Source organism: Podarcis muralis, chromosome 11 (assembly GCF_964188315.1).
Source record: "Podarcis muralis chromosome 11, rPodMur119.hap1.1, whole genome shotgun sequence".
Classification (NCBI taxonomy): Eukaryota; Metazoa; Chordata; class Lepidosauria; order Squamata; family Lacertidae; genus Podarcis; species Podarcis muralis.
Genome location: NC_135665.1, coordinates 42,283,241 through 42,310,920, shown reverse-complemented (window position 1 = coordinate 42,310,920; position 27,680 = coordinate 42,283,241). Strand labels below are relative to the sequence as shown.

Genomic DNA, 27,680 nt, shown 5'->3' with positions numbered 1-27,680 from the left:
TTTATGTGCAGCTTTTCACAGGAAGAGTTCAAGTGAATAGTGATGAATTAAATTTGTAGATCTTGTAACATGCAGTGGAAGGCGATTACCCTTCTGGAAGATTCGGGATTCAAGAATATAATTGCTTCCTCAAATACCTTTGATTATGGGATCATAGCAACAATATGACACACAAAGTTTCAGAAGCAGCCACCCATTTGTGCAACATAAGCATGGATTAAATAAATTGTAGATTCATTTCAATGAGTTGGATGGTGCAATCAGAAATATTTTCAGTAGTTCGCTGCTGTATCATCATTTAGAGCGAACATCTGTTCTTTGCTGGAGGCCAAATTGTTTGGAAAACTACTGTCATGCTATGCAGCAAGACCTCTGATGACACCAACAAATCAGGACAGGAAAGCCAAACGGAATCTTTACTTGCCACACACCTGATGTCAAGTATAGGGGAGGTGAGTGTGGCTTGCTCAAAACAGCCTGGCAGGCCAAATGAAGACACCCGTGACACAGAGGTTTCCTTCCACTGCTCAATGACTTTGGCTTCAAGTGTCACAGAACATCTTTGAAGAAGATACAGACCAAAATCCAGATAAACACTACTACTATGTTTGTACATGCTAGCTCACTGGAGCTATACACATTGTTGTACATACAACTGCTACAGGAAAAATCAACCTACAACTCAGGCATCAAGATTTTGACATACTGTTGTATGCCATTTACTGTAACTCAGATCAAACCACAAAAGATTTACGGTTTTCATGACACTTGCCAGAGTCGTTTATATGCAACTAAAGGAAGGTATGCTTAAAGATTTGTTTGTAGTTATCTTCTTCTAAGGAGACAAGATACACTTTTAATTTTTAAGAGCTGATTGTAGCTTTAACTTTAACCAGAATTAATCCAGAATATATGTGAATTCAACAGCGCTTAGTCTGTGTTTGGTTGTCAGTTTGTTAATGCTGTTGATAATGTTCTGTGGAATATGACTGTTGTAATGCTTTGTGAATTTTATAATGTGACTTTTCTTGTGGCTGTGCTGTTTAGCCTATTTTTTAAGTTGCTTTGTAAATAGTGTTTTATAGACGGTGGTTGTTTTACTGATGATCTGTAATTGTTTTACTGATTATTTGTTAATTATTTTATATGATTTGTATTGTAATTGCTTTTTAAAATTATTTTTATTTCCGCCCCCAAATTATTACAAATCGGAACAAATTACTTTAATACAATTTCTTAAACTCAGGTTTCTCATTTCCGTTACAATTGTACGTCCAAGATATTCCCCTTTCACTGTTTCCTTTCTTATTTAATCTCCAGCTGACATTCTTCACTTGTCGTTAAGCCATTCTTCCAGCTGTCCGCTTTTCCACCTTACAAACAGCAACCTCGGTTACATCTTATATATTTATAATCGATTTCAGGTGTGCAGTCCTTCATCTTCATTTCATTCCAGACCTGGTGTGTCTTTTGAGTTCAGTTCCTTCTCTTGTTGTTCCATTCTTTGTAGTGTTGGCCTGAGTGGTATAAGGTCACATTCCATTCCATTCCGCTGTTATCGAACTAACATGAGAACCACAGCCATAGATAACCCGCAGAGTGAACTTTCTAGACTTCCGCCATTAAATTTCCCTTTGCAATTCTTTTTTGGCACACAACACACATATTTTCTCAGCTTCAGCCTCTCTTCAACAACTGTCCAGTTGTGGGTCATTTCCCCTTTTTCTCACTGCATTTATCCAACAACACCCCCATCCAGAAGTGGCAACTACACACGCCTCTTCGTTGTGTAGAGGACAGGAGAGAAAAAGACCATGAGAAAACCATAAGAAAGCACAAAGCACCTTGTCCTCCCCATTTCCTTTCACGGCTGTTGTAGAGATTCTCAAGCTTCAGAAAACCTTTCAAGTACCTTCAGAAAACCAGTCCCAGTTCTTTTGGCAGCTGATCGATTGTAGCCCATTTGCATATGATGCTTTGGAAGCGCCTCTTGATTAATGCCAATTATCCAGATTAAGGAAGAACCTTCCACAAATTATGCTGGTAACGGAGGGTTGTCCATGGCAGGGGCACACTCCCTGATCTCTCCTGTTCTGCCTTCTAAATTGGCAGACACAGGACTGTGCGACACTGCAGGATGCAGTGAACTCCCTAGACCCCACTGGAGAGCATCAAGAGTATTTAAGCCTCATTTCCTCCCTTTTCCCTGCCTGAACTTCTTCCTAGCCCCCGGAGGACTGCGAAGAACAATCCCCATTGATTGTGGGCATGGCTGGAAACCGATTTGTGTTGTAATTGCGATGTTCTGCTATGTTATTATTTATTGTATGTAAGCCACTTTGTGACTCATGTGAGTGAAAAGCGACACAGAAATATAATAAAATAAATGAAAATACAAAATTTGTGGAAATGTACTTTAAATACACTGACTTGGAACCTGAGCTGCTCTTTCATTTCACAGGGCAGAGTGATTTCTCATTCCTTTTGCAGATCCCTGCAGCATTTTTCAAAGCTTCCCCATTGTCTTACAACCCTCAAGAGCATATTTTCAAAGGTACAGGAAGCTGAAGAGAGAAGATGGTGGCATGGCCTACCATGAAGGTGTGCAGTTCACAGAAGGGAAGTTAGAATTCAAGCCATGTAAGAACATAAGAGGAGCTTGAGGAGTCAGGTCAATGGCCCATCTAGACCAGCATCTTATTCTCACCGTGACCAACCAGATGCCTATGGGAAGCTCAAAATCAGGAACTGAAAACAACAGCACTCTCTCCTATTGTGATTCCCAGCAATGGGTATTCAGGGGCATACTGCCTGTGACAGTGGCAGTAAAACATATAAAGGCATGTTCTGTTTGGGTTTGTCCAGGTTCCCATACTCTGCTGCCTTCCAGGGATAGGAAACAGCAGGTAGATTGAAAGTTTACTGCAACTCAGTGTGTTGTTGTTGTTGTTGTTGTTTAGTCGTTTAGTCGTGTCCGACTCTTCGTGACCCCATGGACCAGAGCACGCCAGGCACCTCTGTCCTCCACTACTTCCCGCAGTTTGGTCAAACTCATGCTGGTAACCTCGAAAACACTATCCAACCATCTTGTCCTCTGTCGCCCCCTTCTCCTTGTGCCCTCCATCTTTCCCAGCATCAGTGTCTTTTCCAGGGAGTCTTCTCTTCTCATGAGGTGGCCAAAGTACTGGAGCCTCAGCTTCACGATCTGTCCTTCCAGTGAGCACTCAGGGCTGATTTCCTTAAGAATGGATGCGTTTGATCTTCTTGCAGTCCATGGGACTCTCAAGAGTCTCCTCCAGCACCATAATTCAAAAGCATCAATTCTTCGGCGATCAGCCTTCTTGATGGTCCAGCTCTCACTTCCATACATCACTACTGTGAAAACCATGGCTTTAACTATACGGACCTTTGTTGGCAAGGTGACGTCTCTACTTCTCAAGATGCTGTCTAGGCCTGTCATTGTCCTTCTCCCAAGAAGCAGGCGTCTTTTAATTTCATGGCTGCTGTCACCATCTGCAGTGATCATGGAGCCCAAGAAAGTAAAATCTCTCACTGCCTCCATTTCTTCCCCTTCTATTTGCCAGGAGGTGATGGGACCAGTGGCCATGATCTTCGTTTTTTTGATGTTGAGCTTCAGACCATATTTTGCGCTCTCCTCTTTCACCCTCATTAAAAGGTTCTTTAATTCCTCCTCACTTTCTGCCATCAAGGTTGTGTCATCCGCATATCTGAGGTTGTTGATATTTCTTCCGGCAATCTTAATTCCAGCTTGGGATTCATCCAGCCCAGCCTTTCGCATGATTTATTCTGCATATAAATTAAATAAGCAGGGAGACAAAATACAGCCTTGTCGTACTCCTTTCCCAATTTTGAACCAATCAGTTGTTCCATATCCAGTTCTAACTGTAGCTTCTTGTCCCACATAGAGATTTCTCAGGAGACAGATGAGGTGATCAGGCACTCCCATTTCTTTAAGAACTTGCCATAGTTTGCTGTGGTCAACACAGTCAAAGGCTTTTGCATAGTCAATGAAGCAGAAGTAGATGTCTTTCTGGAACTCTCTAGCTTTCTCCATAATCCAGCGCATGTTTGCAATTTGGTCTCTGGTTCCTCTGCCTCTTCTAAATCCAGCTTGCACTTCTGGGAGTTCTCGATCCACATACTGCTTGAGCCTTCCTTGTAGAATTTTAAGCATAACCTTGCTAGCGTGTGAAATGAGTGCAATTGTGCGGTAGTTGAAGCATTCTTTGGCACTGCCCTTCTTTGGGACTGGGATGTAGACTGATCTTCTCCAATCTTCTGGCCACTGCTGAGTTTTCCAAATTTGCTGGCATATTGAGTATAGCACCTTAACAGCATCATCTTTTAAAATTTTAAATAGTTCGGCTGGAATACCATCACTTCCACTGGCCTTGTTATTTGCAGTGCTTTCTAAGGCCCATTTGACTTCACTTTCCAGGATGTCTGGCTCAAGGTCAGCAACCACACTACCTGGGGTGTACGAGACATCCATATCTTTCTGGTATAATTCCTCTGTGTATTCTTGCCACCTCTTCTTGATGTCTTCTGCTTCTGTTAGGTCCTTACCACTTTTGTCCTTTATTATGGTAATCTTTGTACGAAATGTTCCTTTCATATCTCCAATTTTCTTGAACAGATCTCTGGTTCTTCCCATTCTGTTGTTTTCCTCTATTTGTTTGCATTGCTCGTTTAAGAAGGCCTTCTTGTCTCTCCTTGCTATTCTTTGGAAATCTGCATTCAATTTCCTGTATCTTTCACTATCTCCCTCGCATTTTGCTTGCCTTCTCTTCTCCACTATTTGTAAGGCCTCGTTGGACAGCAACTCAGTGTAGCAGTTTATGAAAGCCAATAGACTGATGGTAAGGATGGATGGGGAAAAAACAGAATGTTGTCCATTGTGGAGTGCCCAGCCCTCTGCTGTTCAACAAGTGGCTCTTACAGAGTTTATTTTTAACACTTGATTGAAAGGGCAAACAAATTAAGTTATTAAGAAGTTAATTCTACCATTACAACATCATTCCAGAGATCAAGCTGCAAGATAAATCTTTCCAAGTGACCTGAAAAAGTCTCATAACATGGGTTGCACAGTGTGCAAGTGAACAAGATTATGTTTCCTGGGTACTGTGTGTATATGTGAAATTGCGTATAGTGGGGGACGCCATCTAAAAAGCCTATAAACATCCTCTAAACATCTGGAAATCCTTGAAAAACTCTTTTAAAAACCAACAGCACTTAACAGGCTGACTTGAATCCCCCAAACTCCTCTAGAATCACTTCCACCAAACCTCCTTTCTCAAACTCCAACTCTCCAAAGGTTGGTGCAACGACTCATAGGATGAAGTTGAAAAAGCTCCTAGAATTGCTAGCTGTTTTCCCCACACTTTTTGCACAGTTTATGCAGTTTTCGTACCTTTTTGTGGCCCATTTATGGTGTATACATGGTCGTGAGTGAGTTGAACATGCATAATAGGGGAGTCACATCATTACATTCCTCAATATCAGGACCAACTTGTTTAGTCATAGGTTAGAATGAAAACAAAACTGTACGCAGTCTAAGTTGCCCCCCTCCCAAACCCCAACAACTTCCTCAACTTACTAGTGTGTTCTCTCCACTGGAACTGTTCCAGAGTCTCATGCGGTCATCTGTACCAAATGTCAGAAGGTGAAGTCCATCATTTGTGAAGCACAAGCCATTAACTCTTCCATTATGGGCAGTATTTTCTGTTAAGAAAATATGAACAACACCGGGTACTACAGAGTTTGATCAGGAAAATGTAAAACTCATCACAGCAAAATATTTGTAATTGCAGTGTTTGGAAGGGAAATGGTGCAACAATGTATTCTACTATGTGACAATGCTTGTCGCCAAGGGTGAAACCAAATGCTTAAGTGTTGAAATGTTTAAGAACTTGATATAAATGTAAATGCAGGTCCTGCTATCAGAACACACGTTATCTGCAAATTCACTTATCTGAACATAAAGAATTATGCCCAAATATCGCTACGTGAATGGTTGATTCATATATTTGAATAGCCAGAGTTTGCCCACTTCCTTGTTTGTGCTTTTCTGGTCGGCAGCAACTATTTGGGTAGAAACCATGCGGGGGGCGGGGGGCGGGGGATGGAGATCGGACAAATCAGGGAGCAAGAGAGATCAGACAAATCAGTTTTCCCTTTGTCTCTCTTCTGCTGGTTGGCTGCAGCCATTTCAAGAAGAAACCATGGAGGGAATGGGGCGGGGAGAGACTGGACAAATCATGGATTAGAAATATTCTCATATGGACTTCTGGGCAGATGAATGGTGATTTGGCTATCTGTCTGCTAGCTCCTGTTGACAGAAGATAATTATGTGGTAACTGATAAACAGATAGCCCGACTATTCATCACTCTGGAGTTAAGGGTGATCTGGAAGTTTACCTCAAATGCTTGGATTGAGGCGATTTTCCTGCTGTCCTTGTCTGGAAGCTTGGACGGGAGTTAGAATGAACTGGCAAGCTATTCTGCCCAAATATCACACAATCAACACCCTCTCTTAAAAATACTTCTGGGACAAGAAAAACTGTAACAAGAGATCCCTACATCAGCTGATGAAAATCTACAATCTGAAAATCTGTAAGTTCCACCTTTTGCCATTAAGAAAAACAAAAAGGAAAACTGATTGTTAAAATGTCTAAGGCAGAGTGAAAAGCCAGATCTATGGTTGACAATAAAGATTGAACAAGGAAATCCCTGTGTGAAAAATATTTAACCCCTTTTCTGTTTCCTACCACTAAAGAACTGAAAAAACTGAAGTAAAGCGGCCATTACTAGCCATGGGAAAGAATTTTCTATTAGACATGTTGCGGCTGTGATTTTAAAGTGGGAATGTTAAAGTAGACTGAGTTGCCAATAATATCCAGAACATCAAAAGCATTCAGTATGGTAAAGGTACTTTTCTATCTTCCAGTGACTATTGGTATTATTCAACAGTTGATGGCTGAACAATTAAAAATGATCAGATGAGCGCTTGATGAAGAAAATGAACCAGAGAGATATGAAATGGAAATGGGGAATACTCAAAGGCTTCAGACCAAATTGATGAAAAGTTAGCAAGACTGGATCATGAAATACCGTATTTTTCGCACGATTGGACGCACCGGACCATAGGACGCACCTAGTTTTTTTTGGGGGGGGAAATAAAGGAAAAATTTTTCCCCTTTATTTCCCCCCCAAAAGCAGGTCAGGGAAACTGAACCAGGTCGAGGAACAGCGGGATAGTGGCGCTGCGCCTCCCTGCTGTCCCCCAAGCTTGTGAGAGATGTTGAGCTTGACGAATGAGTAAGTGGAAGAGAAGGGGGGGGGGGGAGGCGTTGGAGATTCACTCAGGACAACACCATTATCCAAGAGGCTGGGTTTTGTAGCCTCCCTCTGTAAATACTGAATGGTAAGAAGATTCTTTGTCTGTGTATGTTCCTGGGCAACCGGCCATGGAGGTTGCTGGCAGCAGCCTGACTGATGTGTACTATCAGATTTCAGAGTACTATATCTGGAAAAAGACGGGGGGGGGCACCCAAAATGGAAGGTCTTAGAGGAGGAGATTGGGATACTATTGTAAACACAACAGGAAATGGAATTTGAGCATATGGAACTGGACATGAACTAAAGGATATATACTAAGAAAAAAATTATGGAATATGTGATCACATATTCCATGGTGGAGGGAATTTAAAATGGACACGGATAGAATAATTTACCATCACTCAAAATGGAATAATGTGATGGAAATTAATAGAGGTAAAGTCAAAAGAAAAAATATGGTTGACATTTATTAATAATAATAACAATTAGGGAACCCATCTTGGACTTTTCGTGGGGAAAAAGAAATGAATGATTCTGAGACACCTTGAACAAAATATATATTGTTTAACAGAGTGGAGAAGATGGATGTTAGCATGGACTGAATGTTGTAAATAATTTTTTCTTTTTTTATGTAACTGGCAGATAAGTTTTCTTTTTGTATCTTTTTCTAATGCTTCTTCTTCTTTTGCCATTATTTTATCTTCCTTCCTTCCTTCCTTCCTTCCTTCCTTCCTTCCTTCCTTTCTTTCTTTCTTTCTTTCTTTCTTTCTTTCTTTCTTTCTTGTCTTTCTTCTTTGTTTTTCTTCCTTCTTTGGAGTCCTATATCTGGGGCCTTTATTAAAGTCCAGAGATTGTATGCTCATGGGAGTGGCAGATGGTGGATGGAGGACCCTTGGTGGGAGGCAGGGAAATGTTGGTCTCCTAAAGTGAGAGGCTGGGAGGAGAAAGGAAAGATCCCAGGGGAGAGCTGGGGGGAGCTATGGTCCTCTGTGTGTGGTAAGGGCTAAGAATTACTTTTAAGAGAGGACTCCATATTCTACCTATTTGATTTGTATTTTTGTAGCTGCTATTTTATTGTATAATAGATTTTTTTAGATAAAAATGTCATTGGGGGGGGGGGGGGAAGTTCCCATATGAAATATTGTAATGGAAATAATCTAACAAACGATTTCCTGGGCATTGGGTTTGGAAAGTGAGACCTGTGTGTACTGCATATGTATACTGATTACCTGCTTCAGAAGATGCTTTTGACTTTTCACCATTATGTTGATCAAGAGTAATCAGACAAGCAGATGCTCTCCTTACATCCCACAATTTCACTCTACTGTCAGCACTAAAAGAAGAACAACACCTTGTATTGATTTATGGACAAGATTCATGGTTTCTATCCAACCCTGCCTCACTCTGTCATAAAGGCAAGTATGTCCTTAGGTTGGATTAGAAATTTTCTGTTAACATTTGTATGGTTATGTGCAAGTTCTTGTTAATATGTACACAATATCTGGTCTTCCCTATCCTGTTATTTTTAATACAGCAAGTTACCGTTTTCCAAGTGAAAAGTTTCTGACTACTTCATGCGCTTTAGAAAAAGGTAAACCAAGGAACGGCTTATTTCTACAAATTCCTCTGTATTTCATTACTGGCCTATTCTGTCAATGAATTATATTCATTCTGAATGGAAAAACAAATGCAGTGTAGTTAAAAAAATAATCTTGCTTTGGAAAGTACAAATTTAACAATTGCTACTTATAAGAGTACCTTATTAAATATATATATATTTACTTCAACATTGGACCTTAGACCTCAAGGCAGCTTACAAAATTTTAAATGGTAGCCATAAAAATGAGACAATTGTTATCAAAACCCAGAAAGTCATATTCACAAAACCTTCATAAAACAAGTAAAACATATCAACAATAATAAACAAATTCTATTACTTGCCACTAAAATGCCTAAATAGTTTTTTTTCCACCTGGCACCTAAAAAACCTTCAGGAATGGCATCAGATGGTTAACTTAACATGCTTTTTGTTTGTTTCTAAGCATTACCACATTCTTTCTGTTGATGTACATGTTAAACATGTTATTTATGGCACATACGAGCTATCTGCAGCCTTGGGTCGATATAAAGCCCTTGGGACTCCCCTTTATATCCTGCTGAATTTGGCCCCATTGCCACCAATTTCTCCGCACTGCAGAAAACCTCCCCCTGCCACAAAAGGCTGCTACTCCATTCCTAGTGTGCTCTGTGGTCTGGGTAGATGCTGGAGTGTTTTTACGGATGCGGCTCAGAGGAAGAATTAGAGTGTGCCAGGTATAGTGTCTACTCAGTATTCCACCTGGCATCCCTTATTGTTGGGCATCACAACTTGACAGCTGGGCTTGACAGCTGTCTTTGGCTGGCTCTTCTGTTTCCCATTGAGATGGCACAAAGGTAAGTCACCGGGCACAGAGGGAAACTGGCTGGGGGAGATCCAAAAAATGACATCACCATGACAAGAAACAGAAGAGCTGGTAGGAAAAGCTGAAGAGGCAGGAGCAGTAGCAAAGACCTTGGGACTCACAAAAGAATGCAAACTGGCTAGCAGAAGAGACAGAGAGACAGAGTCTCTGTGTGAGAGAGACAAAGGAAGAGGGAAGGGATGTCTCCACCCACTTTTGGTTTTGACTGTACCTGCCTCTAGTATGTGTCCCCCAACTATTTTGCCTTTAGGGAATGCGGACCTTGACTCTGCAAAGCTCACCCTTCCCTGATTTAATAATTCTATCCTTGTTTTCAGCCACATTGAGCTGTTTGGAGTAAAAGCGGGGTATAAACGTGTTAAATACATTATTATTGACTTTACCCCCAAAAGGCGCACTCCTCCGTTGTCTCCCAAGATAGACGGATGCCAACATCTATTATTATTATTACAAATAAATCAATGCCTGGTCAAACAAACAAGCTAGCTTTTCATTTAGCTAAGCATTCTGTGAGTCCTCCGCTGCAGCTGCCATCACAAGTGAAAAACTGAGAACTGACCTCCTCCTCCTGGTCATCAGAACATCACTTGTCCAAAATAACTAGGTCAGAGTCTGAAAGGATTGAGATTAAATTGTGGCTGGTTTACTTCTGTTCAGGTATAAAGTCTGTAATTAGTCTCTGTTGGTGATTTTTGTGTAGGCTTTTCCACTTGCACGTGAAGTGACTGAGTTCAGGCAACTACCATTACGAAATGTTTTATTTGAGCAATAGCACTATCTGCCGAAGGGACGCGGGTGGCGCTGTGGGTAAAAGCCTCAGTGCCTAGGACTTGCCGATCGAAAGGTCGGTGGTTCGAATCCCCGCGGCGGGGTGCGCTCCCGTTGCTCGGTCCCAGCGCCTGCCAACCTAGCAGTTCGAAAGCACCCCCGGGTGCAAGTAGATAAATAGGGACCGCTTTCTAGCGGGAAGGTAAACGGCGTTTCCGTGTGCGGCTCTGGCTCGCCAGAGCAGCGATGTCACGCTGGCCACGTGACCCGGAAGTGTCTCTGGACAGCGCAGGCCCCCGGCCTCTTGAGTGAGATGGGCGCACAACCCCAGAGTCTGGCAAGACTGGCCCGTACGGGCAGGGGTACCTTTACCTTTACCTTTACTATCTGCCAGCCTCTCCTCAAGCCTGCTTTTCCCCTTTTCCCAAGCAAGCAAACAGTCAATCAAACAAGCTTGTATTTTTTCCCCCTGTTGGCAGGCAAAGATAAGCAGTTATGTTAAGAGGTGGTAAAACATTGAAAAGTTTGAAAGGTTTTTTTTAAAAAAATATCCTTAGAATAAAGTTTAAAACCTGTATAGATAAACCCCAGGAATGCCACAGAGACGGCTGCTGAACTCCCTGTGAAACTGATTTATGATTCTTGGCTCCTTGGAGAATAAAACAACACTGAAAAGGTCCTTGCCCTCAATAAATCAGATAGCTGCTGAGCCGGGAACAGCATTATCACATAAAAAGAAAAAACAAAAGAAAAAACCAATTAAACAATTAAAACAGACTGTGGAGCTCAGTCCAGAATGATCTTTCTTGATGCCATCTTGGCCGGAAGTCTGTGTGAAGAGATGGTTCCCACCTGCCTCAAAAGAGGCGGTGGTGCAGCTGCTTATAAAGAAACTGGATCTGAACTAATGATGATGATGATGATGATGATGATGATGATGATGATAATAATAATAATAATAATAATAATAATAATAATAATAATAATAATTTATTATTTATACCCCGCCCATCTGGCAGGGTTTCCCCAGCCACTCTCAGTGGCTCTCAACAAAATATTAAGAATACAATAAAATATCAGACATTAAAAACTTCCCTAAACAGGGCTGCCTTCAGATGTCTTCTAAAAGTCAGATAGTTGTTTCCTGATGGGAGGGCGTTCTACAGGGCAGGCGCTACTACTGAGAAGGCCCTCTGCCTGGTTCCCTGCAACCTTACCTCTCGCAGCGAGGGAACCACCAGAAGGCCCTCGGAGCTGGACCTCATAATCCGGGCTGAACAATGTGGGTGGAGACGCTCCTTTCTTTTACCCAGATACTGTTCCATATAGTATCATCTAATGGCTTACCCAGATCTTTTTCCCAACATGCTTTTAAGGTTGTGAGAGATGATAGCATTTGAGAGTTTAATGTTTTGAGGCCTTTATCTCACAGCTATACAAATACTGCACACTCCATTCAAATAACACTTAGTTTTAAATTTCAGTGAAATACATACAAAACACTAGTTAAGGGGAACTCCCTATATTTCAAGTTAAGAGCAAGAGACTAGGCTATGAAAACAATACAGAACTGTTTTTTTTAATGGGTTAATTTTCATTTTAATCGTCACTACTTTATTGTTGGTTCTTTCTTTTACCTTGCAGTTGCTAAAATATATTCATAACGTGGTGACCAAGATACTGCTAGTATTTCTTGTTTGTGACCTAAAAAATAAGAAGCCATAAGAATCCTTAGTGGTATACAACATACTACTCATATACAAACAGCTATGGCACAATTCTTTGGGATTACCAAAGCATCTGACTGAACAGAACCTTATCTCTTCACCACTATTGTAAAGGAGGCACTGTACCAGGATGGAAGAAATGGAAGACATGCCTTCCATATCCTCCAGCATAGGAAGTGAAGGAGGGGGCTAGATAGGGATACAAGAGCAGCCTCCCATTCTCTGAATTGCAATGGTGTGCCATATGCACACCAGGGGGGAGAAAACTGAATTAAGGCCCCTCCTGCCATTTGGAAGGATAAATGCTTAGCCCTGTTTTGTTTTGTTTTGCTTTGCTTTGTTTGCTATGGTAAGAAACCAATTCTTCAATGTATAAATGAGTTATTTCAAAGTAAATAACTCTCTCTGAATTAATTCAGAGAAAGATTGATTGCAATCTACCAACTACTTGAATTGGTTTAGTTCCTTTATTTTTTTGCAGAGCATGTTATGGGATCGCTTTCTAAACAGAGACTTCAGTTCAGTAATGGTCAACACCCTTCTTTCAATGTCCCCCAGTTGAGTACACTGCTCTGTAAATTCAACAGCAAGTTATCTTTAAAAGAAGAGACATGCAGTCCCTCCAGTGATTATTTTGCTTATGAAGCTACAAAACACAATCTGTGGAATCCTAGAGCAATGTTCATACAAGTAACTCTACAGCTTAGGCTAGTTTAGTACCTTAGACTATACAAATTAATTTTTCTACATCAATTGCCTCCTTCTGAGGAGAGACTCAACATTAAATATTATTTTGGTAAATAAGAGAGTTAGGGACGCAGGTGGCGCTGTGGGTTAAAGCCTCAGCACCTAGGACTTGCCGATCGAAAGGTCGGCGGTTCGAATCCCTGCGGCGGGGTGCGCTCCCGTTGTTCGGTCCCAGCGCCTGCCAACCTAGCAGTTTGAAAGCACCTTCGGGTGCAAGTAGATAAATAGGGACCGCTTTCTAGCGGGAAGGTAAACGGCGTTCCGTGTGCTGCGCTGGCTCGCCAGATGCAGCTTGTCACGCTGGCCACGTGACCCGGAAGTGTCTCCGGACAGCACTGGCTCCCGGCCTATAGAGTGAGATGAGCGCACAACCCTAGAGTCTGTCAAGACTGGCCCGTACGGGCAGGGGTACCTTTACCTTTACCTAAATCAGAGAGTTACGCGATCCCAAGAGCATAGCAAGACCTAGTGTGGACAGCAGACTAAGCAAAGTGGAACTCCCTGCAGCTTCTTTCATAAAAATAAATTGGAAACTAAATATTGCTGATGCAGGAGGGAGGTAATATAGTCTGGCCTACAGATGCGGCAGAAAGAGGTGGTAATGAGATGGTAGTAAAATGTGCAGTACCACAATAGACTGTAAGAGCTTTGAATACTCTCCTGCACTGTCAATAGAAAACAAGCACAACAGAGAACAGATTGTTATGCTAGCTTTGAACTAGAAAGGAAGGTTTTGTTCTGTTGTCACTTGGGGGAGCATTCACACTAGTATTCCCTAATTGCTTCCTGAAGTAATACAGTTCATTGTTCCTCTTAGGAATTCTAATTCTGTTGCATGTGTAGGTTAGGCATGGCACATATATTCTTGCCAGCTACTATGTACTAGTCAGCTGTAGCCGGCAAAACATCTTATGTTTTTTATATCAATTGTCATTCTAAGCAACAAGAAATGGGAACTCCAGCACTATTAAAAGTAGTATATGGCATAAGGGGCAGGGAGGAAGAGCAGAGGGCAGGAAACTGAGAGGCTGCCCAGGGTACAGAAATGATTACTTATGGAACCTCCTACTACATCCTTTTTAAAGCTATCCCAAACATTCATTTTTTGGAATACAAAGTTTTATTTCATGGCCTATCTGAATTAGGCTTATCGGCTGCACTCCAATACATGCAAACAAGAATAACCTAGGCAATTGTCTAGCTGATTTTGGGTAAGTGGTTTCCTCAGTTTGCTGGGAACACTTGCCACTTTATATTTTAAGGATGTGAAACTCAATGAATCTAAACTGAACTAAACTGCCCAGCGTTTTCATAGTGACAAATCAATATTTTTACTTCTTCAGACCCACAGTGCTAGAACAATATGTGGAATTTATTGCTATTCTTGCTGTGTCGTTTCACAACTGGAACGTAAGATGTCTGTCATATTACTTACAAATAATATATTGTTTAGAGCAGTTCTTTATGCTGTGTAGTTTACTCAAAGTAGTTATGGTCTAGAATTTATGTTTCAGACTAAGACATACCCTGCAGAATGTGAGAACATGATCCAGACTTCAAGTCACAAAGCTGTACTTTGGGGCTTTTGGTACCAACTGTAAGAAAAAAAGACAAAATACATTAAGGAAAAGAGAAACACACTCTGCAACTTAAAATTGCAGCTATAAAAAAGCACACAGAGAAAGTGCTAGTTGTATTGTATTTTATATATCTTTGGGGGGCTTTGAATAAATGTATTAAAAAAGTTACAAATCTCCCAATATTTTTTTTTCTAGTAACTGCATTCTGCATCTTCATTCAGCTTATTTACCATAACATTAAAATAAACAGAACAGGGTGAACAGATATTCTTTCATTCTTTATAAATTGACACAAAGGCATGTTTCATAAATGAAGCATTTGGAAGTACAAACAGAAGTCCACTGTGTGCAAATTACAAACTGGACACTGTTAAAAGTATTTATGGCTCTTAAGTCTAAATGCTAACTTGTACCACAGTAATTTGAGCCATCTCTTATCTTGAATATTGTCTCAGTATTCTAACAAGGCAGAATCTGAAATACTGATCAATTAATAGAAGACCAATTAATGCATATTTAGAAGGTACACTGTATTTTTTAAACAATGAATACAAAAACATACATTTAATTAACAGCACAACTCTAGATAAAATATTCTGTCTTATTAAGGAAATTACTCTGTTTTGGTAAATGTGTTTGATTTATGAAGAGCCTTAAAGAAGATGCTGAAAGAGCTAGAGAATTGGCCAAGGAGAGAGCGCAGGAAGAACAAGCATGCTCTGTCCCCCACTCTGCCTTCACACCATTGGCTGCTTGGCACCTGCCACTTCAAATATGATTCAGATTTTCATTTATAAAGTAATTCACAATATATAGGCATCATGGCAACAACAAAAATATTCTAACAGTGCAATCAGTCTGCATGCTTACTCAGAAAAAGTCCTGCTGCACCTACTGAAACTTTTATCCTAGTATGTGTATTTTAGCCTGAATGTAGGGGCTGCAGATTTCAATGGCTGCAAAATAGTAGGCAAATAAAAGATTGCAGCACAATTCTTTGCAAATTATTCAGAGGTAAGCCCCACAGCTTTAAATAGTGATTATAGGATAGCAGTCATAGCCTTTTTATCTACCCTGCCCCAAAAAGGTAATTTTAAAAAGCAAGGTTAAAATGTTCTTACTAATCCAGGTTAATCCTTACTGAAAAACACCAAAGTGATTTGTCATCTGGCTGGTGCTTTTTATTAGATAAGATTTCACAATGTCTCTTTAATAATGTTTAGGTGATTTTTATCGTTTGTTTTTTATTACTTTGGTCACAAATCGCTTAGGGATATTTTTAGTAGCAAGAGATGTGCCAATTGGAAAAAAAAACCCAACCCCAAAACCTCCACCCAACACATTTTTCATATTCATCTAAACCTGTTTCCTAAAATTAACTGGAAGCACAAACATCTAGATAAAGGTAATGGGACCCCTGATCATTAGGTCCAGTCGTGACCGACTCTGGGGTTGCAGCGCTCATCTCGCTTTATTGGCCGAGGGAGCTGGCGTACAGCTTCCAGGTCATGTGGCCAGCACGACTAAGCCGCTTCTGGCGAACCAGAGCAGCGCACAGAAACATCGTTTACCTTCCCGCCGGAGCGGTACCTATTTATCTACTTGCACTTTGACGTGCTTTTGAACTGCTAGGTTGGCAGGAGCAGGGACCGAGCAATGGGAGCTCACCCCATCGCGGGGATTCGAACCGCCAACCTTCTGATCGGCAAGTCCTAGGCTCTGTGGTTTAACCCACAGCACCACCCGAGTCCCTAAGTTAACCCTAAAATTAACTGGAAGCACAAACATCTAGGGGCCAACAAATTCACAACTATCTCTTAGTAAGAAGAAACTGAAATTAACTGTAAGTCAAAAGCATTTGCTTCTAGGCTCACAGCTGACCTTTTATGTGAATACACACCTGCGATTAAGCAATGCTTGGTAGCAACTGGAGACATATGATGACTGTACACTGTTTCCGCAAAATGAAACACATCTGCTGGCTGTCAATTGAAAGACAATATGTTTATTTAATTTGAATGTCCTGATCCAAATCTTAACATAAAAATAAGATTTTAAAATCTTATGATTTTATGAAATATATTGTGAAATATGGCATCAAAACCCCATCCTGAGAATGCCTTCAAATTGTACCCAGGCACACACTTACATTTGCAAGATGGGACCCTAACCAAAATTGATATTTCTGCTAAAATGATTAGTTTAAACCTGCTAACTATGACAATGTAAAAAACAACATAGTAGTACGCACTGGGGTATCAAGAAACAGCAGAGAAAATTTTGAGTGAGATTGACTATGCATAAAGAGAACAACAGTAAAACAAACAACAAAGAAAACTATCATTTGAATATTATCCAAGGCAGGTAAAGATGAAACTGGGTTGAAAAGAGGTTTGTAGGCACCTTGAAAGCTCTGTGGAAAGCCTACACACAGCACTTTGCAAGCATCAATAATCACCTTATTGTTGGGGCTTGAAACACCCTGTGCACAGTGCTATGTAAAAAATGTGTCACCTGATGTCATTGTGACATCATGTGGTGACAGGTAGGTGGCTTGTATAACTGTAATCCAAATCTAACTCAGTTTCACTATGCAAATGTTATTAGCATGGCGGCAGAAATGCAGATTAGGAAGAATACATCATGAAAATCACATAATATGGAGCTGTTTGCCCAAACTGCAAAAACATTTGATTATGCCATAGACTTCCTTTGTTTAAATTGTTTAATTTGTCTACTGTCTGCCTCTATTAGTGAGTCAACTGACTTACTTACTCTAAAGGTGATCTTACCAGCTAGATTTGCATGCTTAAGTTTCCCCAAGTATGGGTCCCTGCTTGCCAGACACAGATCCTGGATCAAGTCCTGGTACCATAAGACTTGATCCTGCTGCAAATAATATTTAGGCAGCCTTGCAGAAGTTGAGTAAATACTTGTAATTACTGTTTTTATAATGTATTCTAGAATTTAAGCTTCCCATGAAACCCAAACACATTTCCGCTTTCAAAACACTAAATACTTCCCATGACTTAACCCAACAATTAAAGATATGACTTACTTGTAATGTGTTTGTGTCCCATATTTTCAGGGTTTTATCAAATGAACTTGACGTAAACATGCCAGTATCATGAGGGTACCACTGAACTGTCTCTACACTGAATTTATGAACATTAGGATGGCTTCTACAATGCAATAACAGAAGGACAAAGGTTACAACCGGCAGGTGTTTGCCCTAACTATGTGCTTAAGCCTTTGTGGCTTAAGAAGCAAAACTCTGAAAGACCGGGGTGGGGGGTTGGGAGTCTACGGTTTCTTCATTTAAAGTTTTCTTCTCTACATTTATGATTCGGCAACCCTCCTCTGAATGTTAGTTCAAATTATATTTGTACAAGCGGGGATGGAAGAAATTGGATTATAAATATGGAATATAATATCAAAGGGAACTGCGTGTGCAAAAAAAGGAAAAAGGGAGGGAAGCTCTATTTTACAAAAGGTTTATGATGGAAACTGACTCTTCCCCATCCTTTATTAGTTACGAAGTGAACTGAATAATGCTAAGAGGACTTGGAATTTAATTTAATTGGAAGTATAATTGCTCATATATGTTCAGCTGGAAGGAAGGATGAAAGGAGTCTGTGAACTGCCAAGGTTCTTTACCGAGTCATCTGCAGTTCGACAGACCGCTCTTCTTCCAAGGCTGACAGGAAAAATGGAGACAACAGATAATATTTACTGGGACAGAGTGACTTTTGCAGCTGTTGTTAAAGTTGCAAAACAACGAAGCACGGGGGGGGGGGGGAGCAATGGAGAAATTTCTGGAACAACAATGGGATATCAGCTCTGCCCAAGGCATGATGGGTAACAGCAACAACCGGGGGGAAGAAAGACATAACATCTTACAAGGAGAGGAAGAAACACCACAGACAGAATAATTGCCCTACACAGGAGGAACAAGGATATAGTTTGAGTTCCTCACTTGTAGTTTTATAAATCATTTAATACGTTAAGACAAATAGAAGTTATCAATATTGCAGTTGTTGTATGAGGGATTATTATTATGACCAGAATGTAATTGAAATCAATAAGATTTTGAAATGCAGAAATAAAGAAAACCATCAAATCTAGCACGCCAGGGTGTGTGTGTGGGGGGAACTTCATCTAAATTATATACCGTAATTCAGTATTTGAACGATTGGTATTAATAATTATATTATAAATAAGGTACTGTTATAATGAAACTAATATTGGACTATAATTGAAAACTAATAAAAATTATTATTTAAAAAAGAAGCAGATCTCTGCAGGTAGTGGCTGGGGCACTAACAGCACTAAAGTTCCTTTAATGATTCAAACAGGGGAGAAGGTCTAGCACAGCTCAGGTAACAACCTTCCCAGCCAAGCAGTCTACTTCTACTCAGAGATTAGGCCAAGTATACAGACACACATGGACAATTTCGTGGGGTCACCTGTCTTTTGTGGGAGTGGCTTGCCATGCTACATATGAGGAAGCAGAGGGTTCCACGCCATCTCTCTTTAACTGCTAGAAAAAGCTTTGCTGCCACTGCAATTGGCAGTCATGTTCCTCACTTGAGTATGGCCCAAAAGAAAGGATGCTACATCATGGCATAGTGTTGTTCCCAGAGGCCTTCTTGGTAAAAGAAAAGTAAGGATGGCTGCCACAACTTATAAAACTATGCATGTCTACCCAGAAATAAGTCAATTTGAGTTCAGTGGAGATTAATCCCAGGTAAGTGGGTACAGGATTCCAGCTTAATTTGTGGTAAAATGTTTTCCCAAAATTTTCAGGAATGGAAGAGGATCTTCTTGGAAGCAACAGCATGAAGGAAGTATATAAAGAGATACTAGTGTTATAATACAACCATTGAAAAACAATAAAATAGTGTAATATACACAGAGACACAGCATACAAGACAGCAAAACAGATAAAAACAGGAAATCAATAATAATAGGCTCCAATAACAGAGTTCAAGTAAACCTTGGTGAAAAGATTTGTGTTTATCAGATGTCTGAAGCAACTGATGGATCATGCTTCATGTATGGTAGAGGGAATGGCATTCTACAGGGCAGGAACAATGGCAGTAAATGCCCATTTTGGAGCCACAGTTCTGCGTATTCTATATGTTAGAGTGCTGCAAGTAAAATTTCCCCAGATCTAAGTGATCTTACAGGTCTATACAGGGACAGGCGTCTTTCAGATAACCTGGCGTCAGGTTCTTCAGGACTTTATAAGTCATCAACATGACCCTGAACAAGGTCCAGGAGCTAATAAGCATCCAGTGCAAAGCTGCAATATGTACCAAGGTTCTCCACCCAACAACCTGGCCACAATAAAATCGATGTCTCAATATTTTATTACACCATATAATGATAGTCTGTTATTGGATTACCGGCATAACAATGCAAATTTCACCTACTCCAGACTTTATTTCTTCTTTTGTTTCCCCTTATGGTAATAACAGCTATACAGGTAGATCTCATCTTATGCGTGGGTTATGTTCCTGGCTATCGGGACGTATATGCAAAATCACATGAAACCAAAACAACCCCTGGAATGATCCTGCATGACTATCCCTTCCTGTCCAAAGCTGGCACTTAGCGGGCTTCTTAAGCCGCCTGCCTTGCCTACCATGCTCTGGGAAGGTAGCACAAAGTCTCCCATGAGATCAGTCCCTATTATTTATTTATTGGCGATTTGCGTAAAGCTGTGATTGTGTAAGTAAAATAAGTGTTGTGGGAAGGAGGAGTGGTAGTAATTTCTGCCTTCTGAGTAGAAAGAAGGAGGAAGAACCCGGACACTGAGGTCCAGCACCGAGGGCCTTCTGGCGGTTCCCTCACTGCGAGAAGGCAAGTTACAGAGAACCAGGCAGAGGGCCTTCTCGGTAGTGGCGCCCTCCCTGTGGAATGCCCTCCCACACACCAGATGGCAAAGAGAACAACAACTACCAGACTTTTAGAAGACATCTGGAGGCAGCCCTGTTTAGGGAAGCTTTTAATGTTTGATGTATCACAGTATTTTAATATTTTTTTGGAAGCTGCCCAGAGTGGCTGGGGAAGCCCAGCCAGATGGGCGGGGTATTATTATTATTATTATTATTACTACTACTTACCATGGAGACAACAATAGCTAGCAGTACATTGTAAACATACAGTATAATGCCAATAAAAGGTATATTTATAAGGATTCCATTTGTAAAGAGTACATACCTTCCCACAGAACAAACAGCTTTGCAGGTATAGCATGGTTTTTGGCTAAGGTTTTCAAGATCATACAATACAATAACACCATCAGTGCCACCAGAAAGCATGCTGTAAGAAAACAAATTACAACTAGCTTAGACACATTAGACTCGGGGGGGGGGGGGGGCTGTGTGTGTTAAACTCCCAAAAGGTAAGTCCAAAATTAAGGCTGTATTGTGAATCTGAACATTTTCCTGGAAATTTCTCAGCTGTAGTAAATCAAGTGGAATCCAATTTCCTGTGCATCCAGAAAGAGTTCAGAAGCTATTGCTTACACACTTTTTGAAACTCAGTCTTGTCATGTTGAGTGGACAAACCAACAGTTGTTAACATTAACTACAGTTTGTTTCAAACAAGCCAACTTCAAATGATAGTTATTAAAGTTACTAAAGCTGGCTTAAACCAAACCATAGTTTGAGGTCTGGACTACATACCATTCTGTGATAAATCAGAAGCTTCCAAACTCCTTCTCCCAGTTGTTCAGGAGAGGAAAGAGGATAGCACGTTAGTTTTGAGGGTTGCAAAGAACTATTTCGTCAAAAAAATAGTAATTAGCCATTGTAGTTCAAAAGCTTTCTTTAGGAAGTAATTTTATTGGGCTACTAATACATGTTTTAAGACTAGAGTGGCCACTTTTGTCCTCCTGAGGTTTCCACTACTTCAGGAGTCATTTGCCAGGGATCACATGCCCGTGGTGAGTGGGGCGCGTGTTACATCAAGTGGTAGACCGAGAAAAGATCTCAAAAAGCTTGCTGAAAGAAGGTGGCTTTCAATAGGCCCTAAAAAGATGACAGAGACGGTGCCTGTCTAACATTCAAGGGAGGGAATTCCAAAGAGTAGGTGCCACCACACTAAAGGCCCACATCCTACATTGCAAGGGACAGACCTGCTGATAAGATGGCATCTACAGGAGTTCCCCACCTGCAGTGATTGATTGAGTACATAAAGAGTGAGATGTTTTGTGTGTCCTGGTCCAAAGATGTATAGGGCTTTATACACAACCATCACCCTGAACTTAGCTTGGTATTTGACAGCTGACTGGGGATGGGGGGTGGAATCATCACCATCATTTGTACCCTGCCCATCTGACTGGGTTGCCCCATAGAATTGTACACTTGGAAGGGAGCACAAGGGTCATCTAGTTCAACCCCCTGCATTGCAGGAATCTTTTGCTCAACCTGGGGCTTGAACCCGATTAAGAGTCTCATGCGCTACCAACTTAGCTGTCCCTGGGGATGCAAAGCAGGATGAGGCTCTAGGATCTCCTGGATGGAAATAATGAGCTGTTTCCTTACCAATTAGGGCTCCTCCTCCTTGGCTTAGGTCTTGGGGAAGACAAACATTCCATGGTGTTTGATTTCTGATTGCTGTGGTTGTGTGGGTAGGGATCTACTCATGGTGTTTGCAGCATGGGTTCAAGTCCTGGGAGTTCTCTCTCTTTTGCAGCTTAAATTCCTGCTGTCTGTTTTCCAATCTCCTACCATACTGTGCAATAAGCCACTTGAAAGTGCTGTTGCTGGCATGTGCATGTGGCTCCTCTGGTTGGATGTCCTGGATTCTTCTTAGCTGCTTGGCAGAACAGTCTTTCTGCACAACCACCACCCTGGGTGGTCGTCAAATCTTGGGTCTCAAGAGGGTCTCTTGTAGTGTTAAGGTATCTTACCTAAGGAACTATGAGGCTGTTGTTGAATGGGCAATCAACCTTTCCCTTTGTGTGATGTGCTTGTTAGCACCAGAACAGGATTCAATGTTGAGTCTGTAAAGATGTGTGGGGACTGGCAGTAGTAAGGCTGTTGCTGCCCTTGCCATTGGGACATGTGGAGTAGGCATGCCATGGTGTGCACAGAGTAGCAAAGAGAACGTGACCCAAAACCAGAACTATACTAATTTTTGATGAGGCAGGACATAATTTTGTTGCCTGAAAGAATCTGTTGAACCTGAACTGAACAGAAAGGTAGGTATGTGTGTCAGGTTCACAATCATATTCCAGCCAAACAACAAAACACCTGATGTGATTCATTAGTAGCACCAGAACTAAAATGAGCACATTCAATAAAACCAACAGCTGGAAGGATTTTTATATTTTGGATCTGTACAGACTTCTATAGGTCTTCAGGGCCTGTGGAGGAGCACAGTGCAGCAGCATACTAGCCTAGTAAAGGCACTGGGAATTGGGGAGATGAGTGAGCAGGTCCTCCTAGGCCCAGGATATCTGAATAAATCTTCAGCCCAGACACTGGGGAGTATGGTGTTTGTGTGGGGAAGGATAATTGGAGATGGTATTCCTTTCTGGACTGGTTCTGAGGTTTTCTGCTTCCCGGGGGCTTAAAAGTATGTTGAACACTTTTTATGTTAATGCCCAGTGGTTACCCTATCATGTAGCTCTTATGGTATGAATTGGGCTAGGATAGTACAGTGGTACCCCGGGTTACAATTTACATCCTATGCCCTGTAAAAATGTGATGGGGGAGGGGGGCTATTGGTTTGTTTTTACAGAGGTACCTCAGGTTACATACGCTTCAGGTTACATACGCTTCAGGTTACAGACTCCACTAACCCAGAAATAGTATCTCGGGTTAAGAACTTTGCTTCAGGATGAGAACAGAAATTGTGCTCCGGTGGTGCGGCAGCAGCAGCAGGAGGCCCCATTAGCTAAAGTGGTGCTTCAGGTTAAGAACAGTTTCAGGTTAAGAATGGACCTCCGGAACAAATTAAGTACTTAACCCGAGGTACCACTGTACTTAGTGGGAAGGGAATGTTACTTTTAGGTTTGAATCTGCCCGTTTTGACTAGTATTGTATCCATTCATTATGTTACCAATTTTATTAAACAAAACATTTTCAGAAATTGATTTTTTCTTTGGAAAAAATTATCAATGGGAAATTTTCAATTATTTTATTGAATATATTTTAAAATATGTTTTATACAATACATTCCACAATAAAACATATAGTAATATCATGTACATACTATCGACTTTCCACAGGTTCAATATCCAAGGTGTTAATACCACTTCCATGGATTCTTTCTATATCTTTATCCTTGTTTAACTCCAGGCTCAGCACCCTTAACAAGAACAACAACAAAGTCATTAAGAAATGTAATATATGACACAACTTCAACCTATTCAAAAATTGTCAGTATCAGGCCCTTCAACCTGATCCATCAAATTCACCATTCACTGATTTGTGGACTCACAAATCAGTTTCAGAAAACTGATCTTCTGCATGTTGGTGGAGCATGTTTAGGATACATTTATATTTACATCAAACAATAAAAATGATAAATGTATCAACAGGCATATAATGCTAGAAAGAAAGTCCATAAAACAACAAATCTTCAGTTGTATATATTATAGATATCCAATTTGCACTCACTTGAAAGAGAGTGACATATCTGAATCCTATGCATATTTACTTGAAAGTAAGTCCCAGTCGGTTCAGTAGGATTTACTCCCAATAAGTGTGTATCAGATTGTGGCCTCTGAAACTTAAACTGCATGGTAGACACTAATAATAAATTTAGGACATCTAGTGGACAAAATGATTTGAGTAACAAATGAAACTTCTGTCATCAGTGAACTAGTATTTCAAGTTCAAAAAACTGTAATCATCCCTGAACTGGGGTTCATTAAGGTTGTCTTAATTGGCATACATTCAAAACTGAATGAAGTATCATTGCAATCTTATTCAAGCGTATGGAAAAGCAAGCCATATTAACTATGGGACACACTTCTGAATGAACAATTATAGGATTAGACAGCAAAATACGTCACTAATTTGACAACATTCTGTTTACTAGAATGGCATGCAGTACTTGTTCTTATAGTTTAAAGTATGCATTGTATTACAGACCCGGAAACAAATGGAGTTCAGATGCTTTAAAACAGGTATGGCAAACCTTTGGCTCTCCAAATGTTGCTTAACTACAACTCCCATCATCCCTGGCTGTTGGCCCTGCTTCTGATGGGCCAAAGTTTCCCTATACCTCCCTGACTACTGATAACATGATTAAAAAAGTTAGAAAACCTACTTGTTAGAATATTCTAGAAAGAACTTGAGAATTGGTCTTGAACAGGTTGCTAGGCAGGGTGGATAAAAAAAAAGATTTTTTTAAAAACAAAACAAAAACAATTTTTTTTTACTTAAATTGGATTTTTTTAAATTTAAATTGGATTTTTAAAATAAAATGGTTTTGGAGGAAAAATCTTTCTAAAGATAGTTTTCTACTTAAGTTATACTATAGTCCAAAGGCTATTCATCAGGAAATAAGGATTTGTTTTAAGTTTTTCATGTGTGCTAAAACTCAGTCTGTTTTAAAAAAAAATCGTTTAACCACATCAGTTAACAAACATGGATACCTATGCTATAATGTTATTGTTTTAGTTAAATAAATTGTTTAAATTGTTATTAAGGAAATGATTATTTTTCTCCTTCCAATAAAGTAGAGCAGAAAAGTTGTCTAAATATAAATAATAATTTCATAATTATCTGTTTATGTATTTGTAATAGTATAACCAAATCAGTAATTTTTTATATAATTGTAAAAACTACTCTGAAAATTTCTTATTCCAAAAATGAAACCTTCATCTGGTTGTAAATATTAAGATTATACCAGCAAGAATGAGTCTTTCTGTAAAAAAATGATTTAAATAAAATCTTACTGACTAGTGATTTAAATCATTTGATTTAAATCAAATCCACCCTGTTGCTAGGCAACAGAAAAATCTCCCCAGCAACAAGTGCCTTTTTAAAGGGCATGTGGTCAATAAAGCTCAGTCAGTGTGTAAATGCACAGAAGTGTAAATGAGTCAGCAACTGAGTCTCAGAGCTGGATGGCTAGAGGAGAATGAATTATGTTGTTTTATTTGTTTTATTTGAACCAGTGTAAATTTTTGTAAATAATAATGATTTTATGTAAAAAGAAACTCTGCTGCAAGCCTGAATAAGAATACAACCCAATAGTTCCATACAACTGACAGTTCCAGAACTGGATGTTGCAGAACCAGATGTCTCAGTACTGGATGTTCCAGGACTACACGTTCCAGAGAACTCAGTGAGCACAGAACATAATGTTTCGGAACACCCTAAGATAGGCGTTTTGTGTTTCAGGTTCTACCTTAACATCAGTTTCTCTATCCTGAACAGTTTCTTCACTCATTGCTCTTTGTCTCTTAACCTGTTTTGAATTTTCAGTTTGTCTCTGTGTCTCCCTTTGAGATAATCTCTGACTTGAAGGAAAACACACTTCAGGTAGACATTTTGTCTACCTTGTGCTTGCTCATGAAAAATGACATCTCAACTATTACACTTTTGCTTTTAAGAGAGCAGTCTATACCCTTTTGTTCGAGAATCATAACCAAGAAATTAACACTCTAACTCTCTTGAAGAGAGGTTCCTGCATGTATCAGCTTGAACATGCACAAAACATTTACATCCAAACACACGCAAGTGTCCTAACTTGGGTTTTACAATGTTAGTTACATTCCAATCTATTTGGAATGTAGTTTGCTGTAACCAATGATTCTGCTCAGAAAACCTCTGACAGTTCTCCTTTTAATTGTGCTCTAAGCATTTCTTGGTAGAAGCTCCAAGTCTCTGTGCCCCTATCAACCCTTTCCAGCTCAGAGCGAGGTGTACATAAGCTGCATTGCAACTCTCAGCCCTTCATCTACAGTTAAACAATTTACAATCAGAAGAACAGGGTGAGTCCTAAAAATATGTATCTCAGGTGTCAAAAACCAGTATGAAGTGGTGGATCTTCAGCATATGACAGAAGATACACACTGAATGTGCCACATGAACCTCTTTGGGGAGGGAATTCCACATTTGAGGGGCTGCCACAGAAAGCCAGTCAGTGTAATGTGATCCCCTGCAGTGGTGCAAGGGTAGGACTCAGGGCCAGGGTCCCACTTCACAAAAGAAACAGGTGGTTCCTCAAATACAGAAGAGCTGGTTTAGAGCACTTTGAAGTAAGTGAAGCAATACACATTGCCATCTAAAGAGAGGACTCACCAGAGTTCACCAAACTGCACCACTACTCCCTTTTCTATGTATGCACATACTCTGAACACCTGCGAAAGGACTTGTCCAGAGAGAGTCTTGCTCTGCTGGGATGCAAACCCAGGCACAAATCACAATACCACACAGCTTCTGAATGAGATCTGGCCAGCTAAGTGACACATTACCATGATTCCCCAGATGTGTGTGACATCAGGAATTGCTTTGTGAATTAGTAGGGTTCAAAGACTATAATTAGCCCTGCCTGTACTTTTCTGCACTTCATTTTCCTTCCACCTCACCGTGTACAACCCCCCTCCCCTGTAAACCACGCGCATGTGTGTGTGTGTGTGTGTGTGCGCGTGTATAAAATAACTCAGGATAACACCTTATGTATCTGATGACACGGACCACAGTCCACGAAAGCTTTTGCTGCCATAAATGTCTTAGCCACCAATGCACCCCAAGACTCTCTGCCGCTCTCGGTGCCATAGGAACCCAGACAGCCAGAAAGAGCTGCCAGGCGAGGCCTCCGGCCTGCCCTGAGACTTGCTTTACCTCCTGGTAGACTCAGCCCGGCGAAGCCTCAGCGGGTCTTCCAAGCCTGCTTGGCGGGCAGAAATAAAGCCCAACATGACGAAATGTGATAAGCCGCAGCCACGGCACCGCCATGTTGTGGGAGCGATCTAGCGCTCATTGGCTCCGAGTGAGAGCCCCTCAGCCAATGCGGGGGCTTGTTATTTAAGACGTCGTCTTTCGTCGCCAGTGCTGAACGGGAGC

At 40.7% G+C, this 27,680-nt stretch overlaps 1 protein-coding gene across 12 annotated transcripts in view; it reads right to left on the bottom strand.

The window, feature by feature from the left end:
- Nucleotides 1-27,654, bottom strand: part of ERCC8 (ERCC excision repair 8, CSA ubiquitin ligase complex subunit) — a 37,846-nt gene extending 10,192 nt beyond the window's left edge. For 3 of the 12 annotated variants that reach the window (XR_003708808.2, XM_028748275.2, XM_028748273.2), the window contains exons 1-9: nt 27,459-27,654; nt 23,872-23,967; nt 20,869-20,970; nt 17,702-17,825; nt 16,544-16,625; nt 14,590-14,658; nt 12,227-12,293; nt 8,589-8,692; nt 5,618-5,742 (exon numbers count right to left, since the gene is read on the bottom strand). Coding sequence is in view for 10 of the 12 variants with exons in the window: in XM_028748275.2 (XP_028604108.2) it covers nt 5,618-5,742; nt 8,589-8,692; nt 12,227-12,293; nt 14,590-14,658; nt 16,544-16,625; nt 17,702-17,825; nt 20,869-20,970; nt 23,872-23,967; nt 27,459-27,535 (846 nt within the window). In the remaining 2 variants the exon portion in view is untranslated. Of the gene's footprint in view, nt 1-5,617; nt 5,743-8,588; nt 8,693-12,226; nt 12,294-14,589; nt 14,659-16,543; nt 16,626-17,701; nt 17,826-20,868; nt 20,971-22,196; nt 22,537-23,871; nt 23,968-24,933; nt 24,976-27,458 lie in introns of those variants that run through there. The other 9 variants (XR_013394702.1, XM_028748272.2, XM_028748279.2 and 6 more) reach the window with 9 other exon arrangements.
- Nucleotides 27,655-27,680: the final 26 nt, after the last annotated feature.